The sequence below is a fragment of the Rattus rattus genome, chromosome 2 (assembly GCF_011064425.1).
Source record: "Rattus rattus isolate New Zealand chromosome 2, Rrattus_CSIRO_v1, whole genome shotgun sequence".
Classification (NCBI taxonomy): Eukaryota; Metazoa; Chordata; class Mammalia; order Rodentia; family Muridae; genus Rattus; species Rattus rattus.
In genome coordinates, this window is record NC_046155.1 from 39,375,545 (window position 1) to 39,397,344 (window position 21,800).

At 45.6% G+C, this 21,800-nt stretch overlaps 1 protein-coding gene across 1 annotated transcript in view; it reads right to left on the bottom strand.

The window, feature by feature from the left end:
- Positions 1-21,800, bottom strand: part of Pdlim1 (PDZ and LIM domain 1) — a 46,507-nt gene that overhangs the window by 22,999 nt on the left and 1,708 nt on the right. Inside the window, exons 2-3 of the mRNA XM_032891898.1 lie at positions 2,484-2,635; positions 10-94 (exon numbers count right to left, since the gene is read on the bottom strand). Of these exons, the coding sequence (XP_032747789.1) occupies positions 10-94; positions 2,484-2,635 (237 nt within the window). The remainder of the gene's footprint in view (positions 1-9; positions 95-2,483; positions 2,636-21,800) is intronic.

A 21,800-nucleotide genomic window follows, 5' to 3' on the forward strand; every position in this document is an offset into this window, starting at 1 on the left:
AGTACTTACTTGGGGTTCCGACGCTAAATTCATCTTGTAGGGGTGACGTTTCCCCTCCTCAGTCACTAGAGGAGACCAAATCTTCTGCTCAGACCTGCGGCAGATGAACAAAGCTGTTGTTCCCCTCGGTTGTTCCATTTCATTCTGCTTTGCAGTGCTGGTGACCCAACTCAGCATCTCACATCCGTCAAGCCAGGGCTCCGACACTGAGCTACGTACGCCTAGCCTAAAGCTGCTGTCTCGCTCATGTTAGACCAAGAATCAGCCTCTGTAGCTACAGGTTCTGCATTCGGTCAGCTTCAGACAAGCTCTGCCTCGGTGCTGAACACGTGCAGACTTTTCCCCTTGTCTTATGGTATAGCAATCGTGTGTGTAGCGTTTGCATTGCTTTAGAGATTACAGGTAATCTAGAGATGATGTCAAAGACTGCAGGAAGATATACGCATAGAGCATGTGTGAGTACTACGCTGCTTTGGACAGAGGGACTTGGGTAGTAGCAGATTTTGATATCTGCAACTATTCTGGGTTCCAACCCCCAATGAACACCAAGAAACAACTTTATGTGCTAAAAGCAAATGAGAAAAAAAAATCCCTTTGCTTTAACTTCTTCTGTCCTCTGAACTTGTACCCTGCCATCGGACCCACCCCCTACTTATAATTAGATGACACCATGTTGGATGGCTCCTACACACAGCCTGAAGGGATTTTTTCCAAGCTGGCCTGCCTTCTGATCTAGTCCCAGCCTCCTTCATTACAGTCTGGGACACTGACGTAGCCACAAGGCTCTTCTGACTTGCTACGCCTCCCTCATGATGCTACCTCAATTCAAGGTGGGATAGACTTCAACCCTATCCCGGCTCAGTGTTGCTAGCTGTAGAGAGAACATCCTGTGTGTTGCATGGATGCATGGCCTGTCAATTAAAAAGCCTATGGCCTATGGCTTCGTCAGGAAATATAGAAAATGAGACATCAGGAGGAGAAAGAATTCTGAGAGAGAAGGAGGTAGGAAGATTCTCTGGGAAGAAGTGACAACTGAATCCATTGTATCTGAGCACAGGTAACCAGCCATGTGGCAGAATGTTGGCTAGAATCCATGGAATATTTTAAGTTATATCTAATCAGAAAAGAGCTTAGTTATATGGCCAAGGTATTTGTAAATATATTTTGAGTGTAAATCTTATTTCTGGGATCATGGGGCTGGGAGGAAAAACCAGGCCCTAACTTAAACACCTAGCCTAGACCATATCACCAACGTATTTACAAATCAATCATCCTTTTTCAGTATTGCAAAAGACTTCCCTCCTGCCAATCACACAGCAATGGTCTTAGTCCAGTTTCAGATTTTATTAGCATGGGTTTTTTTTTTTTCTCTTCAAGGTAGAGAATATTTATACTTTACTCTGCATTTGCCACAGTAACCGGTGATAGACAATTATAGGACACACCTGTACAATTTGTTGGCAAGCGAATTAAAAAAAAATCAATGAACCTATGAATAAATGCATGAATGACTTGAAAATGAGTTTGAGGAAAAGATTGTGGGCAGAGCAAGGTAGAACAAGAGATGAGAGCAAAGGCCCAATGTGCTTCTGAAGCACAATAAAATGGTCTGCCTCCCAGAGTTATTAGGGCTCCAAAGGGAACAAAATATTCTCATATTTTTCCATCCAGTCTTGGTCTGTCTAACAATCCTAGAGTAAAAGGAGGAGGAATTAAAAGAAAAAAGTCACAAAATGTACTCGACAGAGGAGAACATGACGAGGAGCTATAAAAGCGAAGGTTGGTGAGCCATTAAATAAAGCAGGTTCGCCCAGCAAACAGAACCTGAACTTGATCCAACAGGAACTAGGAAGCCACTCGAAGCTGAACCAATCGCTCCTGACATCTTGGTTTCTTAGGGCACCTTCCAAGACCGAATGAAAGAGAATGGAAATTCTACCCTGATTACGGCTTCCAAGTGCTTTCCTGAGCTGTCTGCTCAGTGCCTGTGTTCCTTTCCGGTGGTGCACCTGAACTCACACTCGGCACTTACTCTAACAGCGACTGTCCTCTCACAACACAACACCCCCTACTCCTTGGGTCCTTGGAAGGAACCCCATCCTGAGGATACTCAGAGGAAGACATTCGCATCTCATTATGGCTTAAGAGCATCTAACTCATTCTACCTCCTCGAGATTTTCGTTAGTTGTGTTAGATCAAGTCAAAGTGTGGTCACTTAATAGAAAGAGGCCGACGCATAATAAGCCGGCAAGAGATAAGAAGTCCTGTGGACAGGAGAGAAGAAACAATCAACCTCAAAATTCAAAGCCACAGACCTGGTGTGCTTTCCTCAGGAATAGCAAAGAACGGGGGAAGGGCAGGGGCTTCTGAGATGGGGGGGAGGGGAGGAGGAGGAGAGAGGGGAGGGGGAGGGGAGAGGGGGACGGGAAGGAGAAGGGAGCTTCCAGTCTGTTAGGAATTAACTAATATCTCCACAGCCTCACCTGGATACTGTGAGCGTCATGTTGTCTACGCAGCCCTTGATTTTGTTCTGAGCTTCCAAGTGTGTCATACTGCTGGTATCTTCCCCATCAATGGCTGTGATCAAATCTCCTATGCATAAGTTAGCTATAGCAGCCTTGCTCCCGGGAGTGACCTGGCAACAGAGGGGAGAGCACAGCGGTTACTATTTGTCTCCAGGAAAAGCAACGAGTAGATACCACCGGGTTAAATACTAATAAAGAGCAAAGCATGGAGAAGCAGAGCCAGGCATGGTACTGCACACCTGGAATCCCAGGTCTGGGGAAACTTAAGTAGGAGAAAACTCGAGCTAGCCTGAGCTACATTGTTTGTTTGAGGACAACCTCGGATATATAGCAAGACCTTGGAAGGATGAAAAAAAAGAAAGAGCAGGGAGAATAGTGTGCAAGAAAGTGTGTGTGATGGTTTGAATATGCTTGGTCCATGGGAAGTGGCACTGTTAGGAGGCGTGACCTTGTTGGAGGGGCGTGGCCTTGTTGGAGGGGGCGCGGCTTTGTTGGAGGAGGCGTGGCCTTGTTGGAGGCAAAGTGTCACTGGGTAGGCAGGCTTTGAGGTCTCCTGGTACCCAAGCTCTGTCCAGTGTGGAAGAGAGAACCTCCTTGCAGAAGACAGTTCTCTTTTGCTACCTCCAGCTCAAAATGTAAAACTCTTAGCTCCTCCAGCACCGTGTCTGCCTCCACGCTACCATGCTTCCTGCCATGATGATTATAGACCGAACTTCTGAAGCTGTAAGCCAGCCCCAATTAAATGTTTCTTTTATAGTAAGAGTTGCCTCAGCTCTGGTGTCTCTTCACAGCCATGGAAACCCTAATTAAGACGGAGTATTAAAATTATAATTTAACTAGCAGCAATCCTTCATGTCTACACAACCTGTTACCATGTACTGAGTCTTTCCTGTATGTGACCCCGTTGTCCCCTTACAACAACTCTGTAAGAAATGGACACCAGACACTGAGGCTTATAGGAAGCTCAATGACCTACACGGGGTCACCCAACTAGTACATTACTAGACATCCAGCTATCCACTGCAGACTCAAACCTTGAGCCTCGCTTAGTGTTCTGACCTCAAAATAAGTCACCAACATATTTTAAATGTACACATTTAGATAACGTTGTGTACAGTGACTTCTACTTCTGTAAAATCATTGCATATGTTATAAATTATAAGCACCGACCAAACTGGAATCGCTCACAGCTACACATTTCAGTAATGTGTTCGTTTCTTTACAATGATCTTGAGTTATTGTTATAATTTTTTTTAAAAAAATCAATAAAAACAATGTTTTAAATATGGTACTGTGTGGGTTTGCACCAGGAAATTGGCCATGGTTAGGGTCCTTCCCTACAGGTAGCTGGTTTTCTACAAGCTATGCTTCCAGACCAGTCATTCCAAATTTGCAGACCACAGATGCCTACGGTGGTCAGTTAGTAAATGTCGCAGGTCCTCAAATCCATCTGTCTGCAAAGGATTCCCTGTAGACAGAGTCGATGTGCCCTCACACAGACCTACAACGGCTTTTCAAGGAAACATGGAAGCTGGCGTGATGAACCGCACTCTGGCCTCGGAGTAACCGTTTGCTATTGGAGCGGTTTTCAGTCAGGTAACCAAAATGTTACCGTCATCACCCCAGAGCTCGTCCGTGACTGCATGACATTAAAAGGTCTTCCTAAACAGGAAGCCAGGGGAAGAATGATACACCCCCAGATCCCCAGTGCCCAAACAAGGGCTCTTGTTTCCTCTTGGGAAACCCTGTAGCTCTGGGAGCTAATGGAAGATGTTGCGATCCACAGGTAACTCCAACGCTGGTCCTTTCAAGAACCAAATCAGGATACAAGACTAAGGAAAACGAGCCTCAGTTTTCCACAGCCAAGTTCCCATACAATCCAAACAAAATCAAAAAACACTAGCCTTCATAGGGCTGCTGGTGCGGGGTCCCTGCGGTGGCCTACTACCTCACTGGCACCCTGACTTCACAATATGAGTTGTTGAGTTAGTCCTTAAGGTCCCTTCTGGCTTGAACATATTCTGGCTTCACCAGACAAAACTCCCCCGGGAATTAGAAGACCGGAAACCAGTTCAGAGATCCTGACCTCCTACCCTTTCTGTCAGGCTCTCCCATCTGACTCTCACGAAACAGGAGCTGTGCTCCAGGCAGTGGAGCCGCCTGACACAGCCCTTCCTGACAATAAGCAATAGGAAACTCATTCTGAGTCACTTAGTGTAGAAGTAAAAACACAGACTGACCTGGTGTTCTGCTATACACACACAGTCTACTTTTCCTAAACAACAATGCAGAACTTTGCTTTTTTGGTTTGTTTGTTTGTTTTTGTTTCTTTGATGTTTTTTGGAGAATGGTATCCCAGGCTGGCCTCAAACTCGCTTTTTAATGGTCCTATCTAAGTATCCCTTCATTTGAGGTTGGTAATGGCTCTAGACTGGCAAATTCTATCTCCAAGCAGACTAGCTGGAAAACCAGGAGAATAATGTCGACCAAAGCCACTCATTTATGACCAAATGTGATAATATAAAGATCAGGTCCCTTTAGGATAACCCTGAAACACTTTAGCAAGCCTCCCCACCCCCAACATCCCCACCCACCACCCATCTCCCACCCTCTCCTCCCCCCACCTCCCACCCCCAGTCAGGCTACCTCTCCGCTAAGCTCTAGCTTCCTCCCCAAGTTTTTTTCCACCTCAGTATTTTTGACTCTGCCTGACCTCGACTCTTCTCACCTTTTCAGTCTCGACTTAAATCACACTTCTCCGAGCTTCCCTGACCTCTAAGGCGTGGCACATGATAGTAGGTGCCCCAAATAAGTAAGCAAAGAATGATTCAAGTTAAAATATCCAGTTGTGAAAGATGTTATCTCAAGCTGGGAATATTATCCAGTGGGTAAGAGTTAACATGAGGACCTGAACTCAGGTCTCCCAAACCCATGTAAAAGATGAGTGTCAGTACACCCTGTCGTCCCAAAGCTCAGGTAGTGGGAGAGACAGGAGGATTACTAAGGTCTAAGGGCAGCCAGCTAACTAATACAGGTGAGCTCCAGGTTCAGTAAGAGACCCTGTCTCTCAGGGCTCAGGGAACTGTGTGGAAGAGGAGGTAGACAGATAGCAAGAGACCAAGGCAGGTGGATGATATCAAGGAAATAATGTCTACCAGATAGAACAGGGTTGATACACAGGGCCTGCACAGGTCCAAACTAGACTGGGCCCCGCTGCTGAGATGGGCAAGATGCAAGCCCCCATCCCTCTCCGACTAACAACTGATCACAAAGAAAAACATCATTTCTCCAAGGGAGTCACTGGGTATACAAATCACACTTAAAGGCAGACCCTGTGGCCAGCAGGAGATGGCCAACTCAAAATGAACTCAAGGGTATTTTGGGAAACTTTTTTTTGTTTGTTTGGTTTTTTGTTTTTTTTAAACCTTACTGGTCTTTGCTTGTATGTTATGGTTTCTAATTTTGAGGGTTTTATGATCATATGTGTGTATATACGCATTTCTCCAACTCATTCTTAGCTTCTTCTGCTGTTTGCTTGTTCATTTTCTTTTATCCGTGTTTGCCTTTTTATTTTCCTGTTTGTTTTCTTATGAGAGAGAGAGAGAGAGAGAAAGAGAGAGAGAGAGAGAGAGAGAGAATGTAGTTAGAGGATAGAGAGGTGGGGAGTCTGGGGAAAAAGAAGGGAAACCATGATGGGAATATATTGTATAAAAATAAATTTATTTTAAATTTTAAAAGCATAAAGGGGGAGGACCTGTCTCGGGGGATCAAGAGGGGATGACAGAGCAGAGACATGACTTTCTCTGCACCCATATATATTATTATTTAAAATGACTATTTCAAAATAATCAACAATGTTTTTAAATCAAGTAACTATTTCCCTTAAAAAATGACTATCCTAGCCTTAGAAGGGTTTTGGGTTTTGGGTTTTTTTGGGGTTTGTTTTTTTTTCCTGTTTTATGTTCAATTGCTAAGAAGTCTGGAATTTCCAGCATTTGGTTCATTTTGTGGGAGTGCCGTTTCTGCCGACCACATCCCAACAGGCCCCAGACAAGCTAAAACCTGTCTTAGGAGCCCCACACCTGAGTAACTTGGACCTAGCAACCTATTCTTTAATCTGATTTCCACCTTTTTTTTTTTTTTTTTTTTTTGAGCCAAAGGAAAAGTTTTGAAAATTAGAAGAGAAGATCATCAGATCAGAACCCAATGAACCAACATTCTTTTATGAGCCATCTCTTTTCTAAAAGGCTGGGATTGTGGATACACCCAAAAGGTAGAGTGCTTGCCCCGAATGTACAAAGCCGTAGGACTGATTTCCAATATAACATAAACTGGACATGATGAGCCCTTTGGAAGGTAAAGGGGAGAAGATCAGAAATTCAAAGTGATCCTTGGCTACACAATGTGTTTGAGGCCAACTTGGGTTACATGAGACCCTGTCTCCAAGAAAACAAGTGGGAGTGGGAATAGGGAGGGTGGATCGAATGAATCACAGACCTTACCTTTACAGAGCTTACTCCTACAACACAGAGTGCTCACAACATAATACTCACATAGATTAGATGAGCCAGCGTCTATTAACAACAGTTAGAGCTAGGACTAGAGAGAAGCTGTGAGTGGAGTACATTCACACAGCTAAAACCTAAGGGACATAGTTAGTTGACTTAAAAAACATGTTTTAACACAGAACCCCTCATAAACCCTAACCTTTCTTGCTTCAGTGTAATACTGTGGCAGAGACTCTAAGTCAGTCCGCTGAAAGGAAACCCAGAACTTAAAGAGGCACATCTGCCATGTCCTTCTTTCTATACTAAGAACCGGGGTGCCACAAAACCCTGTTGGCCAGCTGCCTCGCAGGCATGAGACAACAGCTCCACTGCTCTACACTGAGCTGGGGGCCAGAGCCCCACCCATTATCAAACACGCCAGTTATAAGACAGAGTTGAAAAGGGCTTCGAAGACCTGGCCCTCACTGCCGGGGAGTTCCTGTCCTGAATGGTGACTCTTTCACACACTACAGCAAACCTCAATTCTAACAGTGGCCACCATTAATGAGGTTCATTGTACGCCAAGGACAATCTAAGTGGCAGGCAATGCTATTTGCGTCCTTGAAGATGAGGAAATGGAGGAACAAGGGTTAAGCCGCTTGCTCACGGTGACTCAGCTTCTGAGGAGCAAGCCTAAGCAGGCTCCAGGATCCGCTACATCACTGTCTATCCTAATTTCTTAGCCGCCATCAAATTCCATCAGAATCAGCTCAGGATAGAGTCAGCTTCAATTTAAAAAAAAAAAAAAGAAAAAAAGAATCTAATACTTCCCTCCCAAAAAACCAGACCCATTAGTTAAGTAGACATCCCTCAAATTCCTGCAGTCAGCTTCTCCCTACCCCACCTCCCCCCACCTCCTCCACACACCCCCCACTCCCATCCCCACCCCAAGACATCATGTAACTAGAGCATGCAACTGTTGCTATAAAAAGTAGTGTGGCTTGGGTGCAACAATGTATATTAAAGAAAGAATGTCTTGTTGGCTTCTGTAGCAGTCACTCAAGTTGAATTCATCCTTGGGCCCACCCTCAGCTCCAGATGGCCACTCCTTACCTGCAGGCTGCCACCCTGCACACTGACTCTACACTCCGTGATCATAAGGCACCTTCAAACCCTATTGGATTCCCTGCTCCTACCCGGGGTCAGCTCTGTTTGTTTGTTTTATTTACATCTCAAATGCTGCCCCCCTCCAAGTCCCCCCATCCCAGAGTCCCTCCTCTCATCCCCACTCCAACCAAATAGCATACACAGGCTAGACAAGGCCCCCAGCACACATGAGGTAGAGAACTGCCTTGTCTGGCCTCAGTAGGAGAGGATGTGCCTAATCCTGCAGAGACTTGATGCACCAGAGTGGGGGAGACAGCCTGGAGGCCCCAGTCTGCTAAGATTTTTCACTTTCACTTCTGAGTCATGCAAAACAGAACCGTGAAGTAGCTCTCCCTCATTCTTTGATGAGGCACATTCACTAAGCCAGCTGCTTGACAGTGACCACAGTAAGAGCCAAGCCCTTCCTCTGTGGATACTGGCACACTTCCTCCTCCCCAAGGCTTCCTTTCAACTCACTTACTGGGCACACATCTCCATGTGTATTCTGAAAGATTAGTAGCTTGTTGGTTAAATTGTGAATTCTAGAGGTAGGGGGCCAGGATTTGATATCCTTACGTTGGGATTTAGCACTTCTGTGTGCTTCGCTCTGGAAGACGGATGAAGACAGCAGCCCTGACGTCAGAAGGCTGCTATGAGGGTTGCTGAAATGATTCAAAACAGAGCAAGCGCTCAGAACTAAAATTCGAGCTCTTGGCTGTGAACTCTGGGTGCCCCATGCTATGAAAACGACTGAGCCTGCCACCTAGGAGCTCATGTCCCTGAAGAGGAAGGCAGATGATAATGTTGTACTAGAAGCAATAATATAACCAAAGGCTAATGATGGGGGCTGGAGAGATGGCTCAGTGGCTAAGACTGCTTACTGAACAAGCATGAAGCTGTGCATCTGGATGCCAGGACCCGTATAACAAGATTATTATGGTCTTCCTGTGAACCTGAAACCCCAGCACTGTAGGAAGGAGAGGGAGTGTGGGGGCAGCAAGATGGCTGGTGCTTGCTGGCTGTGCCAGGATGGGAAAGGATAAACTCCAAGTTCAGGGAGAGACCATGCCTCAAAAGAATACCTGATGCCTTCCTCTGTCCTTGTACCTGTACATCCATGTACGTACACACACACCCCTACATACACACGTACACAAGGCAGGATAGAGCAGGCCAGGCTCACGAACAGTATGTAGATGGCACAGATGTAACCTAGGGAACAAAGGAGGGGAAAGGGATATGACACTGGAGCTACAGAACAGGCTGTGGGAACCCCGTGTCTTCATCTAAAAATAACAATGAACAATTAATATCCTCACAGCATTCACTCTGTCCAGTTCCTGCAGAGACAACTAGAGACCACCTGCCATGTTGAATGAAGTTCAGATGGCCTCACTGGACAGACGCTTTCTGATTTAGTCAGGGTTGCTGAGATGACACAGCATGACCAAAAAAGCAAGTTGGGGAGGAAGGGGTTTATTCAGCTCACACTTCCACATTGTAGTCCATCACTGAAGGAAGTCAAGACAGGAACTCGACCAGGGCAGGAGAACTGGAGTCAGGAGACAATGCAGAGGCCATGGAGGGATGCTGCTTACTGGCTTGCTATCCATGGCTTGCTCACTCTGTTTTCTTATAGAACCCAGGACCACCAGCCCAGGAGTGGCCCCACCCACCATGGGCTGGGCCCTCCTCCAGTCACTAATTAAGAAAATGCCCTACAGGCTAGCCAACAGCCAGATCTTATGGAGGCATTTTCTTAATCGAGGTTCTCTCCTCTCGGATGGTGTTAGCTTGTCGCGTCAAGTCAATATAAAAGCCACCAGCACACTTTCAAATGACAGTTCAAACTGAACCCATTCCAGGGGTTATCCAATCAACCCCCAGCCCAGCCATGCTCTTAGTGCAATGGTGCTCAACCTGTGGGTCGTGATCTCTTTGGGGGTTGAACAACCCTTTCACAGGGTTCATATATCAGATATGTTGTAGATCAGCTATTTATATTACAATTCGTAAGAGTAGCAAAATTACAGTTATGAAGTAGCAGTGAAATAATTTTACGATGGGGGTCACCACAGCATGCATTAAAGGGTCACAGCATTAGAAAGGTTGAGAACCACTGCCTTAGATCTTTAGAGGGTCCTGCTTTAAACCCAAGTTCTACTAACAGCCAAATGCACGTGTTCCTTTAACTTCCTATGTTTGAAATCGACAGCTGAGCCCATCAAGTGAATCTGATCCACAATCAAAGTTGCTTTGCATTAGTTTTAACTTAGATCAGATAGTGATAAATTTCATATAAACCCATAGACTCTAAGCTTTTGAAAGAACATGGCAATTCTGGGCTTAGATTTCCATGTGGGGACAATCAGTACAAACTAAGGAGGCTCCATCCTGCTAAATGAGAAACATTTAATGAAATATAAATGAAACATAAATGAGAAACCCACTTAGCCACAAACCCCATCATGCTCTATCGCGCTAATACATTACTCAGAATCCTCTGCCAGTCGTCATCACTTGGACAGTGACTCACCTTCCTACTTCGCCCTCTAGTCAGCCACATTTATGTTGCCTCCTGGGTCCCACATACCATGGATTTTGGGGCTGAAGGCTGAGTTCAAAAGCAATGCAGAGTAATTACACGGAATAGCACTTTATGACAGGCTAAGGTGGAACTCCAGGGTGATAAAGCCCTGTGTTCAATCCCCAGCACTAAAGGAAAGAACTATTGCACAGCTATGATTGCCAAACACCTCTGTGTGCCCAGGTCAGTAGCCTATTTCCTCTTAACTATGGAAAGCAACCCATTTTGTCCTCAAGTGTGCCAACCAGCCTAGAGTGACGATGCACACCTATACTTCCAACACTCTTGACACCAAATTCAAACTGAAGGCCATTGTGGGATCCACAACGAGTTCAAGGCCAGCCTGGCCTGCCAAAGAAGACGTTGTAACCATAGAAGAAGAACGAAGTGTTCCAGACTGGATAGTAAATTAATTGTTGCTCTGTTTAGACGTTGTAACCATAGAAGAAGAACGAGAAGTGTTCCAGACTGGATAGAAAACTAATTGTTGCTCTGTTTTGATGTGAGAGTTTCAGCAAGCCTTTGTCAGCTGTTTCATGGGTTCCGTGGCATAAGTACCCCTCCCCTTTGAAGGAAAACAGAATGAAACCTCTCTTTCCCTTTGGCTAGGCCGGCAGTTTCATCTCCTCGGTATTACAGAACACCACTCATCTTGCCCCTTGGAGCTGGCTTCCAAACCTGGGCCCAGAAATCCACCCAGCGCTCACTAGCTCAGAACTTTATTTGCAAAGATATGGTATTGACTTACAACCTCTTATCTACCAGATAAGAGAGAAGGTAAAATATACAAAGAGCCCCATGCCATCTCAAATCTACATGGAAGGATCCAGAAACATTCATGCATTCATTCATTTTCGCCCAGGGCCTCTGGCATGTTAAGAGTACATTTTCACAACCGGGTTACACTCTCAGCTGCTAATCTCTGCTTTTTTAAGCTCCCTAGCAAAGCCCGCTGGATTTGGAAACTTCAAGGGGTATTTTTCCCCCCAATACTTCCTCCCTGTATTAAGTTAAATTGCTAGACAGACAATAAATACTTAAACCTAAAAGCCCAGTAACTCTACGAACTCCTGATTATAGAAGGCCCTTTGAAGATACTTCAGTTAAAATACAACACACACACACACACACACACACACCTTTTAACAGAAAGTAAAGTAAGAAGAGTAGGAGGGAAGTAGGGAGGGAGGGAAGAAGGAGGGTAGGGAGGGGAGAAGAGAGAGAGGAAAAGGAAAGAGAGAGAAGGGAGGAGGAGGGAAGGAAGAAAGGAGAGGGGGGGAGAGGGAGAGGGAGAGGGAGAGGGAGAGGCCTTGTCAGTGTTGGTCAACCTCTGAGAAAGACCTAACATTATGTATTGTAAAAGGCATGTCAGCCCAGATGGCTAACTCACTCAACATGGTTCCCATTTTTGCCCTGGCCAGAAAACTCAGAGCTGAGCTCTGTTCAATTACAAAAACCCAACTGATTTAAAGTTCCTGGAACACTGCTACTTCCGCTTCTGTGTTCCAAATAATTCACTGAATCTTAAGTATGTCCTTGTGTTTTAAATATCACAAATGCATGTTTCTGGGGTTGTAAATTGCCTTAAATCCAGGCAGAACAAAGTGAGAAAGGAAGCATAAATAACCAAGCATCCATCCCTAGACTAACAGAACACGAATTTCAAGTTCTGTTGGAACGGCAATAACCCTTTAAGCACAGTCTCCTGAGCTAATGGCTATGCCAGGGTCTGAACTAGGGGTTGGGGCAACATAGAAGCAGCCCGACTGCCACATTTAAATGCAGAATGTGAACTCCTCCCTCCAGCTCTCTTGGTTTGCAGTTTGTGGCTGCCACCCAGACCCCAGAACCACATCAAAGCTGCAAACCCTGCATGACAACACTTAGTTTGGCCTGAAACGATACTACTTCAGAATGTTCTCGGTTAGTCTATAACCACTTTCTCCAGGAAATGAGGCCATTAAGTAGACTGGGCGCGTGTGGATGAGCTGTGCGCTAAGCAAGCTTCCCTTCATGCTCAGTGCAAAACGAAGTTGTCAGTTCACTGAGACTCGGCCGCTTTCTTGGTCTGAGCTATCACCATTCCAAAGACAGGAAGGCAAAAGAGCTGGCAGTAAAGAGAATACCCCGGTTTCTCAGTAAGTCATCAGTTCCCAAGCATTCAAAAGCCTATGACAAATATGCATGCTTTAAAGCAGCCCTATCCACTGCCACCCACAAGCAAAACCTCAACATTCACTTTTGCAAACCGTTTTGGCCGTTTCCGTTCCTTTGCTGATCAAATGACATTGACAACGGTGTCAATCTCATTAGGTTGCTGGAAGGGTTAAAGGGTTTAAAACAGTATCAGGGCTGGAGAGATGGCCGGTGGATTGAGTGGATAGTTTTACAGAAGACCAGAATATCGTTGGCAGCACCCATGTTAGATAGCTCACAACTGTCTGTAACTCTACTACATGGGGATCTGACACCCCCTTCTGGAGCCTGTGGGGGCCTGCCCTAAACCATACATATACTTCTCCACCTACACACACACACACACACACACACACACACACACACACACACACACACACACATTAAAACCAAAATAAAGAGATGGCTCAATGGATAACAGCACTGGCTGTTCTTCCAGAGGACCAGGGTTAGATTCCCAGCGCCCATACAGCAGTTTACAACCTTATGGATCTCCAGTTCTAGGAGATCCAGGAGCACCAGACACACATATGGTGCACGTTACATGTGGGGAAAATACCCATATTTGAAAGGAAAAACATTTCAATTACTTTTAAAAAAAAATTGTAGCTACTATTAAAACTTCTTTAACAGAGGGGTGGAGAGTTGACTCAGCTGTTAAGAGCAGTGGCTGCTCTTCCAGAGGCCCTGCAACTACATGGTTGGCTCACAACCATCTCCAATGTGATCTGATGTCCTCTTCCGGCAGAGCACTCACATACAGAAGGAAGGGGAGGGGGGGGAGGGAGGGAGGGAGGGAGGAGGGAGGGAGGGAGGAGGGAGGGAGGAAAGGAGGAAGGAGGAGGGAAGGAAAGGGGAAGGAAATAAGGGAAGGAAGAAAGGAACTTCTTTAACAGTGTACCCTATCCTGATGCTAGGGTTTTTGGGGTCCTGCATCTGCTCCGTCACAGGGAGGCAGAACTCAGGGCTTATCCCACACTGTTGCTAGGTAGGTATAAGGCTGTAGGGAAGGCCTAGGACACCGCTGGGGGTGGGGAAGCGCAGTCTGAGGTGTAGGACCTCGGAAGCTGGCTTGGAGGCATGGGCTGGATCTAGCCTGGGGCCAAGGAGGTGGGGAGAGGGCCAGCTGGTCCCACAGGGAGAGTCAAAAGGCTTGCTGGCTTGAGGCTTGAACTTGGCTTGGTTATGGCCATGGTTGGGAGTGTAGAGAGGCCTTCTATGGGAGATTAGACAGTGGCTCTGTAGGCAAAGGCCTTCTCCACAGTTCCCCATGGTGGATCCCGATGAGAAGAGGCAGTTCATGGTTTTATGTCATTTTTTTGACATGTCAGAAAGTGGATGAGCAAAGCCATACCCTACTTCTTAGGGTGGGCCTGAGATTAAATACCTTTTGTAGAAAGGAATGTCCAGGAAGGAAAGCATATTGGTTAAGCCCCCAGGCCTTTGGGTACCTCATTAAAATGGAGATCTGTCTTGAGCCTATGTGACTATGTCCTCTACCTGTGAAGGGGCTTGGGGCATTGCCCTTATATGACTGATGGCCACAAATCTATGGGGGACTGCAGCTAGTGGTAGCGGCCTGGTGCCAGGGAACAGGCAAAGTGACTCAGGGCTTTAGGCCTTAGCTCAACTGGGGATCAAGCTACCTCTCATGGTCTCACAGATACTTACTACTTTTCCAGCATGCTAAGCTCCATCCTTGCAATAACCTTTGGAACTATATACTATTATTCCCACTTTGGAAACATCTGGTGAACAGCTGGTGAGTTTTCAGGGGCTGACCTTTCGCTGACATACATGTAAGGAGTGGACAAGACCAGGGTTTGAACCTCCATCCAGCTGGAGCCAGAAAATACATTTCCCCAGGATACCAAGCTGCCTTTAATTCCTCATTTGCTGTAACAAAATTATGATGGGAAAATACGGAAAAATAAAGTCTACATAATCCGCCATGAGATTAACTAATGAACTCTGAAAATGTAGCTTACACGAAAAGCAGGCTGGGAAGTCTTATAACCGGATGCTAACAGTGTTTGCCTCCATGAAGTACACTGGGAAAAGATTTACCTTTGCCTTCCCGTCCTTGTCCATTTGACCTTTTGCTTTGATGGATTTGGGGCTGTTTCCTCGCTTTTCATCAGAGAGGTCCTCACATTTACATCTTGGCCTAAACTGGAACTTACTAGATCACGCAAGGTTTTAAACTTGCAGCAATTGTACCTCAGCCTCCTGAGCCCCCCATGCCTGGCTTCTTCATCTTTCATGGCAACCACACAGATACTTATGAAGTATAGCATGCACACGGACAAGAACACAAACCATCGCCATAATGACTAATGACTCCCCCCAACCCCCAAAAAAGACTTACCAATGGACACATAGCACCCAATAAAGGAACCGAACCTTCAAATCTCACGTCACAAACCTTTCTGAGAAGGTTTGCCCCGATTCTGACATCCAAGACTTTCACTTTGGACCTGTGCCCCGCTTTACCTTGCCAACCCTGTTGTGGGGTTTTTAGGTCATGTGGCTCCATCAGCATTTGCCTTCACACCGTTGTCGTTGGTAACAGCCATCTGAATTACTTTAAAAGATTAGGATTACTGGGGCGGGGCCAGAGAGCAGCTCAGAAGTTAGGAGCTCGGGGTTGGGGATTTGGCTCAGTGGTAGAGCGCTTGCCTAGAAAGCACAAGGTCCTGGGTTCGGTCCCCAGCCCCGGAAAAAAAAAAAAGAAGTTAGGAGCGCTTGCTGCTCTTGCAGAGGGACCCAAGCTCAGTTCAACATCCTTTCCTGAATTCAATGGGTACCAGGCATACACGTGTTGCACATATGTACATGGAGACAAAACCCTCCTACGTGCAAAATAAGTGTAACTCGAGGCTACTGGAAAATGTGCTGTAGGGAGTTCTCAAGCACAGTTCTCTGGACACTCACATGGATTTGCTTCTGTTTAAGAATGCAACCAGAGGGCAACCAGAATTGCTGGCCAGGGCCCTGGTTACGGTCCCCAGCTCAAAAAAAAAAAAAAAAGTACTTTGGCTTGCAGGGTTGGTTAGTACTTTTATAATATTTTTTTTTTTTTTTTTGGTTCTTTTTTTTGAGCTGGGGACCGAACAGGGCCAGCTTCCTAGGCAGCGCTCTACCACTGAGCTATATTCCCAACCCCTATAATACTTTTAATAATGCAAGTCATCATCTGAACTCAATCCACGAATGTATATTTAGGCACTGCTATCTTACAGGAGTCATATCTGTGTCCTTACTATCTTACCTTATATACGCTAATTAACTCAATACCACATCTATGAAAATGAAACTCTACTCAGAAGCTGGCCTCTCACGAGATCAGTGTGCTGTTTTTCGTGCCTATGGTGGTACAATACAATGGAAGGAGTGCGTTGTACCCCACAAACCTTGTGATTGATGAGTAAGTGTCCACTCCATTCACCATAAAGGCGCTCGAGCCGCACAGAAATTGCTAGCTCTTTTGTGTCAGGTTATTGTCAGTTGTCTTAGTCACTGTCCCACTGATGTGCAGAGACACCATGACGAAGGCAACTCTTATCAAAGGAAGCGTTTAGTCGAGGGCTTGCTTACAGTTTCAGGTCTGTTTAGTCTGGCATGATGGCACCTGTGGTGCTAGAGCAATGTTGAGAGCTACAACCTGATCCAAAAAGCAGAGAGAGAGAGAGAAAGAGAGAGAGAGAGAGAGAGAGAGAGAGAGAGAGAGAGAGAGAGAGAGAGAGAGACTGGTCCTGCACAGGGTTTTGAAACTTCTGAGTCTATCTATCCCCAGTGACACACTTTTTCCAAAAAGGCCACACCTTCCTAATCCTTCTCAAATAATACCATCCCCAGGTAACTAAGCATTCAGACATATAAGCCTGGGGGGAGGACCATTCTTATTCCAACAGCCACATAGGTATGCTGATTTTGAACTTGGCTCAACTGACAAGGGTATATCTAGTTATGCCTATTTGCCATAAACTGTCCCCAGACAAGCCTATCTCTAACCAGTCCTTAGCTCCTCTGCCCTTCCATTCTGTGACCACCAAGGGTTTAAGACCCCAGAACTTACAAAACCTCTGCCAGGCGAGGCTGCGGCCTCAGGCTTTCTGAAGGATCAAGGAAAAGCAAAGCTCCTTCCCAAGCTGCACAGAGCTAAAAGGCAATGACACAGGCACCTCAGCCAAAGCTCAAGGTGCAAGGGGTTCTGAGGTAAGAAGCCCAGGAGGGTCATTACCTCTGATGCTTGGACCAGCATTAGGTTTTCCTGGAGTCCTGCACTGAAAAACACTGTTGGCAAGACAATATTCACTGTGTGGCTTATCAGAAAGCAGAACAGCGACCAAGGCTACCTGGCAGCCTCCTTGGCAACGCGCTTAGTCCTGTACTCCAGGTGGTCATGGGTTATAGAGTGTATGCAGGAGGGTAACGCAAGTACGTGCTTAGCAGAGCATGACGTATTAGAAGCTATTAGAATATTTGACTTTGAGAGCAGAGGTCCTGGGAGCACATAGCGGGCCTAGCTATGCTGTATATGACACAAGTGAGTAATATTTCCATGCTTCAGTGTACTTCTCTGTAAAATGAAACTCTTCAATGTACCTACCTCACTAGGTATTCATGAAGATTACTAGAAGATATTTAGAGAAATGTCTTTCATATAAAAAGGCCTACTGTATAAACTTTAAATATTCTGATTAGATACAACAAATATTTCCCATGTGAATTTTTTATAGATACAGATATATGCTTTTATGATTAGCAACACAAGTCTATCTGAAAATACCCCTGGAATTTATAGTACATTTTCTTACACAGTTGAAGGCACAAATAATGCTATGGGAGATGCTGGGCTCTGTTATTCAGGTAGATACAAATACAGCAGATTTACTTGCTAATCATCTTTTTTTTTTTTAATTTATATCTACCCTCTCCCCCAAGTGTGTGCTGCTTTCTGAAGAGGCCGGAAGAGTGTGTTCTCCTGGAGCTGGAGCAACCGTGAGCCACCTGACGTGGGTACTCTCAATGAGCAGCGTGTGCTCTTGACCACTGAGTCATTTATCATCTCATCATCTTTACAGAGAACAAACAAGACTTGCACTGGGGTCACAAGGTCACCTACCAAGCTCCTGGGACAAGAGCCCTGCTTGGATTCCCTACGCTAAGCCACAGTACCAGGTCCCATCCTTTCGGCTTCTCCTTCCTCAGTTTGTTCTCTGAGACCCATTAGAAATAGGCCGCGCTCGGAAAATTAATTTTATATGATAAGCGCTTTTGAGCATTCATAACCTTAATCACTCTGTTACAAGGAAGTTAACAAGCTAGTTGAGTCAACTTTTTTTTTTTTTTTTAATGTAAATGAAAACAAATTACCCAACCTGAGGGCACTTCAACTTTCCCTGCTCTACACAAAGTAAATGATATCAACCAGCCTTGCTCTCCTCCACAGAACACCCAGAACATGGACTTGGCATGGCCTGGGGGACAGTAGGTAGCTTGGAAGTCAGCCTGAGCCTGGCCCCACCCTCTCACCCCCCCAACCTACACACAGACACACACACACACACACAGACACACACACACACACACACACACACACACACACACACACACACACACACACACACACACACACACACACACACACACACACACACTGGGTGACTTTCCCAGTTGGAGAGTACCTCCCAGACAGAGCATCTGAGAGCTACTGTCCTTATTTTATTCTTCAATAAAATTAACCGCCATGGAGCTGGAGAGTTGGCTCAGTGGTTAGGAACATTTATTGCTCTTACAGAGGACCTGGGTTTAGCTCCCAGCACCCACATAACCCCTCACGAACACCTGTAACTCCAGTTCCAGGGGATCCAACACCCTCCTCTGACCTTTACACGTACAAGGTACACATAGTGCACAAACATACTTGTAGCAGACTATACAATCAATCAATCAATCAATCAATCAATCAATCAATAAAACAAATCTTAAAATTAAAGAAATAATCAGAACTAGTTTTTAAAAAGAAAATTAACCCCGTATCCTAGAGACTGGGGAAGGGAGACTCAGGCTTCTACCTCAGGCCACGCCCTTGGATCCGTCTGCCTCCCTTCTCCCAGCCTTGATTGGCTAAGGTTTCTGAGGTGATTTACAGCACAGAGTGCAGGCATGCAGCTCCCGGCCTTTAATACACACCGGGCAGTTTTAGACTTGTCTTCCTTTTTATAACCTGACTGATGAGCCCTGCTCTTCCAACTTTATGACATGATGTAAATATCTACTTGAATCTGGAAATAACCCTCTTGAAAATCAGAAAAGACCTTCAGGCTACAGAGTAACCATTACTAAGCATCCCCATGGGGTCCTTGGACAAAGGACACAAGCACTTACTATAAAACCACAGGCTCTCAGCAAAGGGTTCCCCAGGATTCAAGGGGCACATAAGTGGCAGCTCCAACTGGGAGCACCCCTTATCTTTGGCCCCACCTCTTCCTGTCTTTGGTCAGTTGCCTGAGAGAAAAACAGTCAACAGGGCACAGCAGCCAGCAATTTCAGCATGGGTGTGGATTCTCTGAAGGTTTCCCTTGAAAGCTACTAGAGGAAATAAAAAATTGTAAGAGGAGGGAAATTTCTTTGTCTCTGTCTCTGTCTCTGTCTCTGTCTCTCTCTCTCTCTCTCTCTCTCTCTCATACACACACACACACACACACACACACACACACACATACACACAGTGCAGAAAAATACTTCAGGAAGCAGTTAAATCTTAAGTTGATGGAACACCTGGGACTCAAAGATAGGAGTCTTTAAATGAGATATTAAATGGGAAAAAACCTTCTTTATGTCCATTTATAATTAGAAATGTGGGCTGTGAGTCTTAAATTTCTCACAGTAACATAGATGAAACCACAAAGGGGCACTAGAAACCATACACGCAATGCATATAAAGTGCTCTGTGTTTTTAAAAAGGCGAAATTCAGCATCCAGTGCTTAGGATACCTATTCGGTCAGTAAAACTATGAAGAAAAGCACAGAGCAATTACCAGGCTTCCATGCACTGCCATCAGACGCCCTGATCAGGGTGTGACAGTACAGGTGTTCATTTTATAATCAGTGAACACGCATTGTGCTGGCTGATTCTGTGTGTCAACTTGACACAGGCTGAAGTTATCACAGAGAAAGGAGCCTCAGTTGAGGAAACGCCTCCACGAGACCCAGCTGTAATGGGAAGGCCTAGCCCATTGTGGGTGGTGCTGTCCCTAGGCTGGTGGTCTTGGGTTCTACAGGAGAGCAACCTGAACAAGCCAGGGGAAGCAAGCCAGTAAGTAACATCCCTCCATAGCCTCTGCATCAGCTCCTGCTTCCTGACCTGCTGGAGTTCCAGTCCTGATTTCCTTTGGTGATGAACAGCAATATGGAAGTGTAAGCTGAATAAACCCTTTCCTCCCCAACTTGCTTTTTGGTCGTGTTGTGTGTGCAGGAACAGAAGTCCTGACTGAGACAGCATCTGGGGAAAAAGTATCTCCAAGCCCCTCAAGTACGGGGTTCTATTCTGCTTTAGCGCTTTCACGAAAGCCTGGTGCTGATACCAGAACAATCCATGCAAGGGAAAGCAAACATGGCTATTTAAATAAGAGGCACTCCTCTACCTGCCTAATTTTATGGCTTGCTTTGGTGTGGAGACTGAAAGTCTACTTACACACAAAACCATGCTAGCAAACTCTATCTGTCCAGGAGGATAAATGGAGCACACAGCAGCCCAGAGGAGGGCAGAGCTCTTTACCAAGGCTCACACCTCACCACTGTTCACTGTTTACAGAGCACTCTGCATTCTTCAGCAGGTAGCCAAGGGTGCCATTACCCTACCACAGTGATTTAAAAATATACACTCTTGGGTCCTCACCTTCGGTGCAGCTTGGATGAGAACTTGACTCCAGGCAGCACCAGCTCCTAGACCACCCAGGCCACAGTCGCTCCCTGACAACCACTTTCTCATCCCTAAGTCGTAAGGTGAAGGTAAATTATAGCAGGTATCACAAGTGAGACTGAGTCCCAGTGTCTCTGAGTCACTTTCACTTTTTGATTAAAAACGCTTGCCAAAGTCATAATGAAAATGGGCTTCCCTCAGGAGCTGTTTCCTCTCAGGTCTGAGGAGTTTGCACAGGCAGAGAGATGTCTGGTCATTCAACATGAGGGTGGAGTATTAAAAAAATACACTAATCAGGTGCTAGGGATGTAGCTCAATTGGTAGAAGGTTTGCCTACCATACACAATGTCTGGGTTCAATCCTCAGGAGACGAGAGACAGGAGGATCAGAAGTTCAAAGTCAGCCTTGGCTGTATACAGAGTTAAAAGCCATTTTGAGACACATGAGATGCTATCTAAAAGAAAAAAGAAAGAAAGAAAGGAAGGAAGGAAGAAAGAAAGAGAGAAAGAAAGAAAAAAAGGAAGGAAAAGAAAAAAGAAAAAAAGGAAAAAAAGAGTAAAATTAATTAATTGATTGACTAATTAATTCAGGAAGATCCAAAGCAATGTGTTTTCCACTCCATACCATCTTCTTTTCTACACCTTGTCCAGTGCAACACCGAGCTATACTCCCAGTTGGCATTAAGACATTTTAGAAGCAGCCAAAATGACAAGCCACGACTATCCTTTCAACAGACTGCCAATCCATCCTCCCCTGCATAAAAAGAAAGTTTCTCAGAAGTGGAGAAAGTTGACAGGTTAATTATAGACACAAAGAGGAAGAACAACTGGACTATGAGGTAACGAACTCTAAATGTGCAGAGGCAGTGCCCTCCACGGGCAAGCATTTGTAGTCTGTCTGCCAGGATACACTAGGCAGGCACAATCGGG